Source organism: Falco peregrinus, chromosome 3 (genome assembly GCF_023634155.1).
Source record: "Falco peregrinus isolate bFalPer1 chromosome 3, bFalPer1.pri, whole genome shotgun sequence".
Taxonomy (NCBI): Eukaryota; Metazoa; Chordata; class Aves; order Falconiformes; family Falconidae; genus Falco; species Falco peregrinus.
The window spans coordinates 28,011,965-28,027,159 of NC_073723.1; the positions used below are offsets into that span (position 1 = coordinate 28,011,965).

The 15,195-nt window shown below is 35.4% G+C and overlaps 1 protein-coding gene across 43 annotated transcripts in view; it reads right to left on the bottom strand.

Annotated features, from left to right (window-relative positions):
• RIMS2 (regulating synaptic membrane exocytosis 2) overlaps positions 1 to 15,195 on the bottom strand; it is a 483,861-nt gene that overhangs the window by 354,320 nt on the left and 114,346 nt on the right. For all 43 annotated transcript variants that reach the window (XM_055800464.1, XM_055800455.1, XM_055800475.1 and 40 more), the window contains one exon: positions 5,768 to 6,078. In XM_055800464.1, coding sequence (XP_055656439.1) covers positions 5,768 to 6,078 — 311 coding nt within the window. The remainder of the gene's footprint in view (positions 1 to 5,767; positions 6,079 to 15,195) is intronic.

The window sequence follows — 15,195 nt, forward strand, 5'->3', positions numbered from 1 at the left end:
GAAAAAACACACTGAAGTTACAGTGCGGTTGCACATATTCCTGAATGTTGTGTTAACATTGCCATTGTTTACGTGAGTGGGACACCCACAAAACTAACATTAGGAGACAAACAGAATTGTACAAGTAGTTTTGTATCTCAGAAGTCAGACAGTTCTGCAAAGGCAATGGAGAGCAAAAGCTCCCCCTCTTTTCCAGAAGTTAGAACAGAATGGAGATGCTACAACCCATTGCAACCTATTAATGACAGGTAGAAACATAGCATACTTGCTATAGGTAGTCTGGGCTGTTAATAGACAATGTCAGTACCATTCAGGAGCTTCTTACAGAGATTCTGCATTACAGATGGTACCAAACTCCTTACTCATCCCCATAAGTAGGTGTAGCTTAATCCTTGTCATAAGTGTCTAATTATTTCATTAAAACTTATGCACTAAAGTATTTCTGACTTTCTTGGACCCAAGGTACTTCTTTTCAATAATTAAATACTGCATTTTCTCTGGCTCTCTTCCCATAAATTTCTATTCCTTCCCCCGGCCATTATGATTAATTTCCTTTTTATGCCATTCCAGATTGAGATAGCAGATAAGCATAAATTCAGTTTCTACCTGAAAACCGGAATAGCCGTGAAATGTGGGTGCACTTCCCTAAACCTCTGTGCAGAGGAATGAAATAATTAAAAGAGGAGTTCCATGAAGTAACTAACTCATTTGTTCTAATCTATTACATCAAGAATCATACAAAGTATACAATGAAAAGGAACATAAGCACAAGAAACAAAAGCAGAACTACTGAGAGTACAGTTTTGAGACTGACATTGGTTTCACTTTACAGCTCCAAGGACTATCAAAGTGGTGAAAAATCTGGAATGGCAGCAGGAAGATGAAGATAAAACCTTATTTAGATGCAGTTCAAATCCCATACAACTTAACTCTTTAGTTAATATGTTAAAAAACAAACAAACAAAAAAAACCCAAAAAAAACTGTAGGATACCTCTAATTCCCTAATTTTGCATCCTGTTCTAGCCCCAGGGAAAGTCAGCGACAGCTCTTCGCAGTCATGCATGGAAAAGCATATTGATTCAATTTTAAACTCAACCTGCAAAATACTTGTACAAAGTATTAGACTTATTCATGAAGTGAAAGAATATCGTTATGCTTTCTCAACAATTGCATTTTTTCTCTACTGCAGTGGTCAAGAATGTTAAAAAAAATCACGTAAATTAAATCTTACATAAAAAATTCTTAAAAGTTTAGTTATTTTTAGATACCAACTCTTATTTTAAACACTGCCTCTATACAATTATTTGAATATTTCTCACTGTCTTTAAATACATGATCAGGTAGAAAGACAGGTAAAAAAGTTAAAATGCCTCTATTTTACTCAATTGCTTTCTAATATGCTTAGTTTCCATAGGTCCAACTACAGATTGTACATTTTTTTAACACATGTGGGCTAAAGATGTATCAAATCAGGTACTCAGAATTACAAACAATCAAAATCAGAGGCTGTACTACAGTGCTGTGTCATAAGTGTTGAAGAAGAAAAATAGTAATAATCTTGGGAAACAGCCAGTTTTCAGCCTTTCAGAAAGAAATGTAATTGACTGATTCTTTAATATCATGTTGTCATATTTTAAATTGCATTAAACTACCATCATTGATGTTCTCGTATCAGTTGATCATAATTCAGCAATTAAAGAAGAGCCATTTGAAAAAGATATAACATGAAACAGATGGACACACATTTTCATTTATTTAATTCATGCTGCTCTTTGATGTTTCTCAGCTAGCTTATGCCTGCTTTTTCCTGTCTCCTCCTCTTCCCTTTTATTTTGGTCTCTTTTTTTCTCTGTTTGCACCCTGACAGCCCCAACTGCAGTCTCAAAAGACAGAGACTACACTGCCAACTTATACTGGCATTCCATCCAAGAACGGAAGCAAAGGGATGCAGGGGACAACTACTGCCATTGGTAATGTAATAGAATAAAACCTTCCTATGTGGGAAATGCATGTATACACACTATAAAGAATATATGCGCAAAACCTGCACCTTCAGACCCAAGTAGCCTCAACAGTCTTGTTTGCAGTTCTTAATCAGAATAAAATACATCCTCCAACCCACTATAGTGTGTGGAAACCACCATAGAAATGCTCTTTTTTCCTGAGATAAAAGGGATGATAGAAAATGAAACCCCAAAATACATATGTATCTTTGAAAGGAGAAGGGAAGGAAGAGGGAAGGAGGATACATTTTATCTGTGTCTGCTGGCCTGGAAAATAAATACTGCTGTTGTGCAACTCTGCAGCTGCTCACTCTCAATTTGTTGTTTTCATTCTGGTTTTTATGATTTAATCTCATATCCTTACCGTTAATTTGAAAAGGATTCAGGAAGCTTTATTCATTAGTCTTGCTTCAAATGATGATCTTACCGATCATGGTCTTTCAAAATACCAAGAAGCAATTTTTTTTTTTTTTTTGACATGGCTCACCCTCTGATAGATGCAGCAATAATAAATTGACTCATGAAACATGAAAACAAAACTTCTCATAATATTTTCATTATGGTTTTGCATTGAATCTCATGAAAAATATCCTTGAGGGGAGGTTTTCTAATAGAATGCACGACAAATAATTATTGAAAATTCAATGTTAACATTTTCAAATTTTTGAAAGCATTTTGGATTCATACAGGATGGATTAGGGGGGAATAAAAACCAAGGAAAAAAAAAAAAAACCAAACAAAACCCCACACACAAAACCACAACACTCAATTGTTCACATCTACCTGAACTTCATAATATCACTTCAAATAGGCATTAGATTAGAAATAGTTATGTCATCATAACTTTGCACTGGGAAGACGCATGGGCTGTTTCCCACTTCAGGAGAGCTATTGCTTAAAAAGTATTGTGAAATACCATATGGTTTAAAACACTGAATTTATATGTGTTTTAAATGACTTTACAAGGGATCTTACCAAGAGTAAGAAAAATAATTATTTTACAACTCCAGCATGGCAACACCACCTAAAGATCTAACAATTCAGGCAAAGAGAATGACACATAAAAAAGCTTTGTATCAGCATTAATGTTCCCTGTTCTCCAGCTTTTATTAGGGCACTGTACACATTTTAATAGCACATTATAAACATTTGTTTTGGCTTAGGCTTTGGAATGAAGAAATCAACCATTTCACAAGCTGATTGCCTGCTAGAAAATGACTCAAAAAACATTATGTCTGTTCAAATAATTTTGCTGCTAGGAAGGAAACACAATGTATTGAATGATGAGGGGCATAGGTCTTGGGAACAATACAGTACGTGTATGGTTTTGATCAAAATAAAATAAAAAGGACCCTTTTGTACAATCCAGAATTAATGTGAAAATGGATAGTACAAATCAAAGTACTGCAGTGCATACAGTCATAAATCTACCATCTGTGCACAGCAGACCTCAGAATGGACCTTCTGGGTCTATGGACTACATAAAGTAATATTTTGCATTTCTTTGATTCACATAATTTGGCAGTTTTCAGGGAGTTTACTGTTACACTGCATCAGCATACATATTCTGCTCACAAGGTTAAGTCCGTGAAAACCACTACATGTGGTTACTTCTCAGCTGCCCTAGCATAAAATCTCCATGTGATACAGATTATGCTAGTCTCACCTCAATGTCAAAGACAGTCAGCTACTGAAAGTAATCTAACACTGGCTCCTACAGTGTGCCTGCTGCCTCTGCCTTCTCCATGCGTTTACTACACAGAAAGCAGTAAAAACACTGTAAGGCAAATTATAAATATTGGATATGAACTAGAAAAAAAATTAATAATGAAAACCTGTTCTGCTGGTGGTAAGTACAACTTGTTCCTAAATAGTTTTTGACTTCTCTTTTCTTCTGTAATAGATCCAATATTAAAAAAAAACGTTCTTGGTGAATGTGCAATCCAAAATCATCCCAGACTTCTTCAAAGCAACAAATTTCAGATCAGTCAAAGATCTACAGTCAAGTACCTATCTGTCTGTCTGATCAGTTCGGCATCCATTGATTGCAAATGGGACTGTTGCATCCATCAAGTGAACAGAATACTAATCTAATGGGTGAAAAAGATCATATTATTTTAATGAAGAATAATACTACTAAAGAAAACAGGGAAAAAATATGGTGCATACTACTCAAGAATGGAAAACCAAAAAAGCACAACCAAAAAAGACATAGCAAGGAATGAGACAGAAATTACATTGATGTTCTTGAGATTCAAGGAGTGAATGATGCCCTTTACACTGTGACCAACTTGTGTCCAGGTGACCAAGATGAGATATATGATACTTGATATAAAGAACTACTAAGTAATGGTTGCTGCAACATCAAAGGAAGCTTTATATGTTTTGAAAAAAATTGATAAAAAATTACATTTTCCCTTTCTATTCAAAACATAAGAACCCAAGCATAGAGTCCTAGCAATACTTTTTTCCACAAGTGTTTCACTGTTTTAAAATTTTTTAATCATTTTTTGTGTCAAAACTGATGTGTTTTGGATGAAAAGTAAAACAGAAAATATAGGTCTCACTTTCTACTTACTTCTGCTATTGGCATTGTGCAAGATAAAGAACAACCACTTCTAAATGTTTGAGACTTTTTTTGGCTATTTCCCTATTATTTTGGACAGTTTGAATAGCCATGGTTTTCTCCTAGAACTAGTTTATCTACACAAATGGTCTGCCATACTAGAGTAGCTCAATTTCTGCATAGAATTGATTTAAAAATAGAATAAAAAATTTGTCATGATGATCTCCCATCTAACATGTTTCTCTGCTGGCTGGTTCTTTTAGTTAATGTTAAGAAAAAAGAAATAACAAAACTGTAACAGGCTGCCAGATTACACTGCTCTGGCTGCCAAATTTGAAGGCAGGTGGAGGTCTCTGGAGAGAGAAGGTATCATTTCCATGGAAACATGTGAGCAAGCTTACTCTCTTCTTTCTGTTCTCACTGTATTTAAAGTTTTATTCTGGTCTTGCTTAGAAAGAAATTAAATTTATTCAATGAAATGGTTTTTACTTTTGTGTTCCGTTAAACGTAGCCGCAGAGGTTGAGAGCCTTCTGGTGCCTTTTGGTACAATCACATCAAGAAAAAGGGAGGGAAATTCCAGCTCCAGCCTCTGGCTAAACTGGATCTTACTACATGAGCACTGAAACAGCCACAGTTTCAATCAATGCCAAGTAACACTGAGATAAACCAGTGAAGAAAAAAATTTCATACTAATGACAATAACTAACAGCAAGAAACAGAGAAACCATGAAAGGTGAAAAGACTCAGGTCATCACACAGATTTCACCATCTTCAAAACTATATACTGCAATTACCACCAGATGTTTTAAATCCATAGTCTGAACACCCACCATCTTCCATTCACCTCCTTTTTTTGAGTCTTATTTTGGACTGCTAAAATTCTGCTATTAAGTTAGCGGTCACAAAGGAAATATGGTAACATTATGTACAGTGTAACGACTATGACTGAACAAAGCTGCAAGCCCATGGACAAGCTCTGTCACATTGCATCTGTCATTTTCCATATTGTTTTCTGAGAAGGAATGATAACCACACATTGTCCATGACCAGCTGCAGCTTTTTAGTATTGTTTCAAAAAGCCCAGTATGTATCTCATAAGCGACAGAACAAAAATAAAATAAAACTTAAAATGCAAAATAATATTTGTAGCATAAATTCAGCAGATCTTACAGTATAAACATTAAATACTTTCTTACCTGTCTGATGTTGTGTCTGTTGTTACTTGATGCTTTACTCCTGAACCATTCTTAATTGAATCTTGTCTTGTGAGCCCTTGAGATCTGTTTTTGTCCAGAACTTGTGTGGATATGTCACCTGATGGTCCTTGGTACTGCGAATGCTCCTGCAGCTTTGCTTTTTTCTCTTGAGGTGCCTCCTCGTTCTGCAGACCTCTAATACCTTCTTGGTCAGGCTGCTGTGGTGCATTTGATCCACTGTTATAGAACCAGGCTCCTGATTTTGTGAGGATTTCTTGTTGTTTTCGGCACAAGTTACATACCCACATTACCTGTTCAGACATATTTAAACGGAAAATCTGTTAGCTTGTAAACACTGTATACAAAGTTTTCATCAAGCATACATCAATTCATTGTTTCCATTTCTGAAGGCAGAAAGAATAGTCTTTTAATTCTCTCTATTAAGATTACAATAATCTAGCCACAGTACAATAAAATATGTCTGTACAACCTTAGAGGAAAATTTTAAAAAAAATATGAATGCAAAAATACTTTAATCTATTTGTGCTTCATCATTTATAATGGAAGTGAAAACCACAGACAGTAGCAATATGAAATTAAAAGGATCTGCATATCGACATTTCAATGGCAGTAAATGTAAGATTTGAAAATGAAGCTAGTTTGATGGTTGAATCACATGGAAAATGTAGTTTCTACCGCCACAATACATCTAGCTGAGTCCACCAGAAAAGGTTTCAGAAGCTGCAATCTGTATCTTACGTCTATTCTCCAGGCAGTTATCTAACAGAAAATTTGGGTCATGTTGCTTAGTCAAGCCTCACCAAAAATGTTTTGATAAAAGCTTCATATAGAAGGCTACTTGGATGTAAGGTTCGTACCCAAATTAAACTCGCTGACTGCCTTATTCACAAATTGCCAGGCTGGGGCAGGAAAAGGAGGCATCACTTGCCCATTTAATGGTGGCAATACAGCCCACCCTGGTAAACTTCCTTCTTAACTTTTTGCAGTGCTGATACTCCATCTGTGAGAACTCACGTCTGTTTATTGCAGCAAAACAGAACAAGCTATGAAAGCGCTGAGGGTAAAAAAGAGACTCCCTGAGTAGCAGCTTGCTGTCTGAAATAGGTTAGATGTCCTGATAACAAAGATCAATACTGTGTATGTTTCAGGCCTGGTCGTCACCCAAATACAAATTCAAGAACAGGCCTGTGTTACCTTTGCTAATTACGTTAGAAAGTACATGAAAGCTCCGAACTGAAATTTCAGCACCAAAGACAGAAGTACTTTTGCGCTCTTTAATCAATAGCAACTAAAAGCCTTTAATATTTCTGCTTGGTTTGTACACAGCTGAAAGAAGTTCTAAACTATCCATATACCTGTCAGTGCAATGCAAGGACCAGATTCAAAATAATTACTGAAGTATACACATATATAATGATTTGAATGACTACAAGATAAAATCCCCCAAAAGTTTTGTGTGTGTTATTTTTCCTTCTATTAGTAGATGTTTAAAATGTTACAGAAACTAGATATCACAGCCTAAACACTTGAGCAACTATGTCCTTGGCTGACAGCCACATTTTGTCCCAGTACAATACACTCCAGTATTATTCCCTTGTACCCAACAGAATGGAGGTCCTTCTGAATGGATAACATTAAGTATCTATCCTCTAAAAGTAGAATCAGTAAGAGTACTCCTGACCTACCCTGACTCCTGACCTTTTTAAAGAAAGAGAACAATTTACTTAAAGTATTTCATCTTCAAAAAAATTCAAACACACAGCATGAAAAATGCATATATTAATGTATTTTGTAGATTTTTTCTGCCTTTCTAAGAGAGATTCATAATATTTATAGCTAACACTTCTGATAAAGCCTTACTTCCAATGTACTTTCAACATGTAGACTTCCACAGTGTTGACCCAAGCAGTTACAATTTTAGCTTCAAATAATCACAGACAATGAGCAGAATGGCGACGGTCACGCACACATAGAAATGTACATGCTTTCAATGAGCACCAAGCAATTCAAGCTTTCAGTTAGGACAGGGCTACACTGACTTCTCCATCTGATCATAGCATATAGAAGTATTCTTGCAGTTTTAAAAATACTGTTAATTTACGGTGCAGAACTCTCAATTAAATGACAGACATACGTGTAAGATAGTGTCATAAGAGCACAGATGGGAAGGTGGCATATTCCTGGACAGGATTTCTCCTTCTGCCCCCAGGTGCCTGTGACAGAGTGCTCAGCAGCTCACACACATGCAGAGCAGCTCTGTACCTGCCAAGTCCCTTCCAGGGCAGTGCATTTCACATGACCGTGACAGCAGCACAGAAGAGAAGGGAAGGGGAAACTATACGAATGGATTACATACTTAATACGTGCATTTTGACATATCTGCAAAGAAGAACCACAGAATTTTCCCTTCTAAAACGGTAATTAAAAAAAGGGGTAATCCCTTACATCAGAAATCTGCACACTAAAATAGGCACACCACCTACTACATCCATTTTCAAATCTCTTCACCACCACTATAGAGTTCAACTGTCATGAACACATTTTGTACACGAACATCAGTGTTGCATTTTGTGGCTGTCAGTTCTTCTCAAAATGGGAACGCTGCCAATTTGAAAAGGAAAACATGGGCAAAACTCTGCTTTCCAACATCTCTGATTATTTATGTACTAGTTTACAACTAGAATCTAACGTGCTAGTGGCACTGTACCGAGAGCTGCATTTCCATAAAAAAGGCTGAAACACCACCTAGTGCCTACAATAAGAACTGCTTAGGTTTTGTCAAATTTCTCCCGTAGTGTGAAAACAACCAAACAAAATATATCTAGCCTGACATTTGCACGTTAACTCTTAATTTAATTTGGTTTTTTAAGAAAAATGTATTTTTTATACAACACTGAAAAGAACTATCCCGAATTTGGATTAGACAGATTTACCTCAAATCTTCCATGTGCTTTCTATTCACAAAGATTAATTCCATGCATGGAACGAACACATTCTAACTCATTTTGGATTTCTTCACCATTTATTACATTATTCATAATATGCTTTCACTTCTGCTAACACCGCCCAAAAGCTTTCGTCACATAATACCAGCACTTTTTATTACACAAGCCCACAAAAACAAATTCTGCAAAACCTGCAATAATCAGTCATTTCACAACTACACATCAGGCATAATTAATGCATAAAAAAACCCACTCCTTTGTATTGTCCTAAATATTTTTTTTTATTTTTCTATTAAAGTCTTCAAAACACATTTCACATACCAATTTAAATTCAATACAATGGAAAATATTTTTATAAAGAAATTACATCTGCAGCCATTTTAAAGCAAAGAATATCTAATTTAATAAAAATTATAAAGCATGACAATTGGTTTAATATATTCATATAAATTATGTGAAAAGACAGCTACCTTACAAAATAATATTCACTTTTCTCCTAACACTAATTTCTAAGAACCAAATGGAAATCTTTATTTAAGATTAGATTAAAAGGCACAGTATATTTGATTACATATCAGCCTGAGTTTGATAGCTTAGACACTACAATCTAAGATATAATTACACCAAATCCTCATCAGCCTTCAGAACATTACTTTGAATTACAGGTGTGTCGACGTGCAAAATCGGACTGGAAGGTTTCCATAGGACAGTAAGATTTATTATTACGGTCTTACCAAATCTCTTAGAGTTCATCTGCTTGGCAGAAACACCTAACATATTAGCATTATATTAACTGTTGTACTTGCTGCTAGCGTTCTTCTGAAAATTTCACTTGGCTTAAATATATTTATTTTGGGTCTTTTTCTCCTCATATTTTATGTAAGATACAATTCCTTAAACATTGTACAAGGCAACAAGAATAAGCATTGAAAGGAAGGGGGAGACAAATGGAAGAATAGGAAAACTCTTTGCTTGGGTCCAGCATCAAGGTAACTAATGATGTTTACTAACACTACAGTTAGTACACTTTTTTTTTTTCCCTCCAGTCTGTCAAAGATGCAAAACAACTTCATTACATCACAGAGCAGTGCAATGTTTGAAGCCATCCTGTACCAAGGAAGTTTTTTTGAGGATGGAGTACTTCACCTCTCCATTAGTCACCATGTTCACTTGGAATAGACACTGCCGAATCAGCATTGGCACTCAGTAACATTAATCAGCTTGCCCTGTGCAGTCACAGAAGTTACAATTATACAGCAAATCTATGTATCTTTGGCTAATGTGGCCCTAGTACAAGTAGGGCCCAACGGTATCTTCCTTACCTCTAGTCCCAATTTCTGCTGATCTTTCCCCACTTTGCCTATTTGAAATACAGCAGTGTTTACAAAGAACTCTAAGTTTAAGTGGGTCTCCTGGTTCTGGGACTTCTAGGGTCACTTTGAATATTGTCTCCCTAGAAAATTAGATTGAACTGCTTTTCTGGTTATTGGTTTGTTTCTGAATACATTAAAAAAACCCAAAGTTTTCCAGTAAAACAGCAACAGCAGTCCCTGTCAGAAGTAAAACTTTTAAGTACTCTGCATATTAAAGTTCAAAGCTCTTTGAATTACAATAGAACCTTCTTGAAGTTAGCTAAAACATAAAATCCTATCTATTCGGTTCTATACACCACCAACAAATGGCTCATGTTTGCTCCGAAAAACAATAACTCCCTTCCTTCCCTCCCCTCTGTGCCACCCCACCCCACACCCCATCTGAAATCTGTGTTCTCTCTTACAGCTAAGAGTACGGATTTCCATATTGTTGAGGGAAAAATTTTATTCCTTATTATGAGGTGCTTCCTTTAAAAATTTTAGGTTTGATATTCCTTTTCAATGAAAGCAATTGCCAACAACTGTGTAAGACTTATACATAACATGCATTATCAATCATCAACATTCATATTTCTGGAAAACACAGACACTTTTGCAACGGCTAGAAGATTTAGGGCTTATCTATAGAGACACTGTTCTAGAGATTCAGGTCTAGACCCCTGATCCATCTTTTGCAGTTAGTAAGACCTGTTTTAAAGATATATCTTTATATCTTTATATATATATTACATATAAGATATACATATATTAAAACAGATATTATATGTTTTAAAGATATATCATTATTTTGGATATATATATTAAAACATATATTATATGTTTTAAAAATATATCATTACCTTGGAGTGAATGGAATAAATCATACCTATTTCATGTTCACATGTTGCAAACAGCAAAGTCCAGATATATTTTTAATGAAGCAGAAACTTTTCCAATTCATTTTACTGCTCTGACTGTATAGACAAGTCATCATCATGTAAACATGAGTGCCTGCCCACCATCAATTTCTACCTTTTTTCAAAGAAATCTTGGTTTTCTGCTGTTCTTTTTCCAAGCATCTATTCTTTTTTGAAACTTAATAGCTTTTCTCTTTTCTTTTCCAATGTCAGTCCTACTTTGAGCAGGAGGTTAGACTAGATATATCCCAGGTCCCTTCCGAACTGAATGATTCTATGATCATTTGCAACTGCATTTTGGTAACTATTTTTCTGCATAAAAATAAATCCCAAGTAACTGTTTTAAGGTCAACAGAACAACTCTGGATTTATTTGATTGTAACTGAGAACAAAAACTTGCAGTGGTTACAGTACTGTGAAATATTCCTTAAAGATAGTTTAGTTTTTTATTGTATATCAATCAATTTTACTGCTTCACTTTCAGAGCAAAATGAATCTGCAAGATTTCATATCCTCTAAAAAGAAATTAATAAAATTATTGACACTGCATGATAACATTTCCTACAACCAGAAGATTGTAGGTTGGGGAGGTTTAGACATTAGGAAGTATTTATTTACCAAGAGGGTGGTCAAACACTGGAACAAGCTTCCTAGAGGGGTGGTTGATGCCCCAAGCCTGTCAGTGTTTAAGAGGCATTTTGTTGGTGCCCCTAATAACATGCTTTAACTTTGGGCCAGCCCTGAATAGGTCAGGCAGTTGGACTAGATGATCATTGTAGGTCACTTCCGACTGAAATAGTCTACCGTACCCTACCCTACCGTATCCTATTCTATTCTGATACTGCACCATAGAAAACAGAGGTTATATCTTAGTATTTATCCATTCAACTCTAATTTTTTCATCCAACTCTATCTGTGGGATATCTTCACCCTTTGTGTCACACTATTTCCTTCTGTGAAATCAATGCATTTAGTCAATGAAGTATACCATAGGAGCAAAATTAATCTCTGAATTTGTGACTGTTACAAGAGTTCTAAAGATTACCTATTTTTTCAGTATTTTGCTATGCCACTAGTCTGTGCTATGGTACCGACTTTCACTTTCATGTAAGTAATAAAGTTATAATCAGTTTGACCAAATGCCAAAACTGCTGTGATGTTTATTGGCCCTATATCTTTAATGACCCATGGATACCCATGCCCCCAAATTGTACTAAATACCACAAGGATTCCAATGCTAGTTAATAGAAGTGGGTAAGCTTACAATACTGGTATGAGACTAACATCTTCACATGTATTTTAAAGGATATGTGTATTTGCGAACAAAAAAAAATTGTTTACTGAGAGGGTGACTATACTACACTATAAACTCTTGAGTTTGTAGTGAATAGATATATTATGTATGAAAAGTTATGATGGTCATAAACAACCAAGTCAGCATAAAATAAATATAAACTTTCTAGTGCATGGATTTGATACAGGATCTAGTTACATGATTCTATCTTTTAAATATAAGAGAAAAATATTTAAGTGACCACAATTTTAAAAAGGTATACTCACTCTTTTGTACTGACACTGTATTTATCATCCTAATTGACAGTTCATCTCTCCTATCACTTTTTATTACCCTTAAGGCACATACCAGCAATTTTGTATATACATTTTTTTTCAACCAAAAGTACAATTAAGACATTTGAATAGGAAACAGATTATCTATGTGAAAAAAGCACAAGCACAGATGTGTTAATATAAGCTAGAGCACATCCTTCCTAAAGTACACTGTATGAAAAGAAGCGGTTCACGTAACTGATATTCTTCAAGGTCTGTAAAGTCACTAATGTGCTTTTTTCATTATGGTACAGGCACAACTCAACATTGTCCAGTCAAAAGTGTTTCTATTAATGCCAATGGAAATAGTGCATAATTCCTGCATCATGCTATATTGATCATCAACAATTCCTTCATGAGCTTTCATGATTTCGTGAAGAACTAGATGGTGTAAACTTCCACTGAAATGGCTCAAGTGAAACCAGGTGTGATCTGGACATAGGACACACCAGTGAATGTTAAGTCCCAGCCAATACAGCTGCACTACTTCTGGAATGGTGTTTGTAAGCCCACACAGTACTCCACAGGGCCATAAGGGCTCACTAAGTAAGTGCAGGCAGTTTGGGCATGAAATAAACCTGCCGTAAGTGAACAGAATCTACAACATGGTTCCACAGTCTTTCTTTAACCCTGGAAACTTGCATAATTATGTAATATATTGAGAATATACAGTTGACCAAGCTACACCTCTACTAAAGTTTCAGATTTGTAACAATCTTAGGAAAGAAAGAGAACTGAGCAAATATTTGCTGTCACTTTTTTCAGCAAGTTTAAGCTCACTAAATAAGAATACTGGATAGAAAGAGGTCTCATGTATTGATTTCAGCTGCCTGCTGCTTCAGGCAACAGCATTTTTTAAACAACTTTATAATTTAATAACATTCCATCTTAAAATTAACTAGAAATAACAGGCAAAAATCTTTCAAAATGCTTTTCCAAGTTCCATAGCTACAATGGAAAGAATGGTTTTTAATTTCCAGAGCTCATTTATTCCAAGATAGTTAATTACTATTTATTCTTGTATCAATGTTGTCATTTCGTTTAAATAGCTCCTTTCTCTCCTCGGTGTTTGCTGCCTGATGTTTTTATAGAGACCAATCACATTCCTTCTCTGCTTTCATTTTTCAAGACCAAATAGATTTTGCTCTTTCAGGCTATGTCTATACTAGCAAGACAAAAATTATGGCACAGGGCCAGGTGCTGGCCCATGATTGCCTGCTAATTCTTATGCTTCCTGGCACAGTTAGGCCTTTGCTAACCAGCATCTCCCAGACAATGCCAGCATACAGGCTAAGAGAACAGCATGGAGTAAGAACTGCTCCTAACAAACAGCTTGGACACAGCTAACCTGCTATGGAAAGCAGAATTTGGGGTTGTTGAGCAGGACTGAGCGACACAGGAGTCTCTGGCCTGTAGTTTAGAGTAGAAAATCTTATTAGTCTTTAAATTCCTGATTTTACACTGAGTGCTACTTACCCTCACTCACTTTTACTTCTGGAGTTCACAAGGCTTTCTGGTTCTTTATTATGCAGTATCCTGTTGCTCCCCTGTACTGATAAGCATCCAACTTTGCGTCACCAATGTATTTAATTACAACATTCTTGTTCTCTATGACAAGGCCAGAAGTGAAAATATTAAAGATCTTCCCCAGTACTAATGCTTGAGGGACTCAGCTAGAAAGCTGGTTATAGCTTTCCCCTCTATATCATTATTCAATTAATCTTCACTATTCAGTTTAACCAGTAATTTCTAGGTGGCTTTGAATCATTTAATCTTCTGCAAAGAAGTTACAGTTAATTGTTACACTCTAATCCCCAGCCATCTCTGCACACAAATGAGTACCTTGGACTCCTCAATCCAACTGGTTTTGCCCATTTGTTCCCTTAATTCTTCAAAAAGTAATTCTTTCTGCAAAGACTGTTGTTAGATCAATTTCCCTGACATAAAAAAATTGTGATGGAGAACAGATAGCTAAATTTTTGGTAGAAGAATACAAATAGGCAGTTAAGGTTGGAGTAAAGTAATATAAGTAGACGTTAGAATTACTAATTTTCAATAGTTTTACAGCAAAGTGATTGACGCTAACAGTTTAAAACACAAATCCATGATGTCTGAAAATATTAAGTTTTATTTAAGAAAAAATTATTACAACATTTTCTTAAATATTTTTATAATAATTAGTCCAGGCAAAATAATTACTGTGTTCCACCAGATTTGGCACATAATAGAAATCATCCAAATAACAATGCCAAGTTATTTTACTTCACAAGGATTTTTATTTTCAAAGGCAGTGGTAAAAATATTCAAATATCTTACAGTGATTTGATTTTGAGACTTTTGTTGCCTGAAAGTCTCAATTAGATGTTATTTATGCTACTTTGCATTGAAAGTTCTGTAGTAACATCACAGCTTCATTAAGGAACCAGCTAATAAAAATAACAAATCATCTACAGCACAGAGGTCCTGAGCATATTCATTAGTTAACACTTGTAAACTGTCCAAAGATGAATGGCATTAAGTGTTCACAGGTTATTTAGTATTGCAAGACTGATATCAACATCAAGAGGTCAAAAAGGGAGAAAACG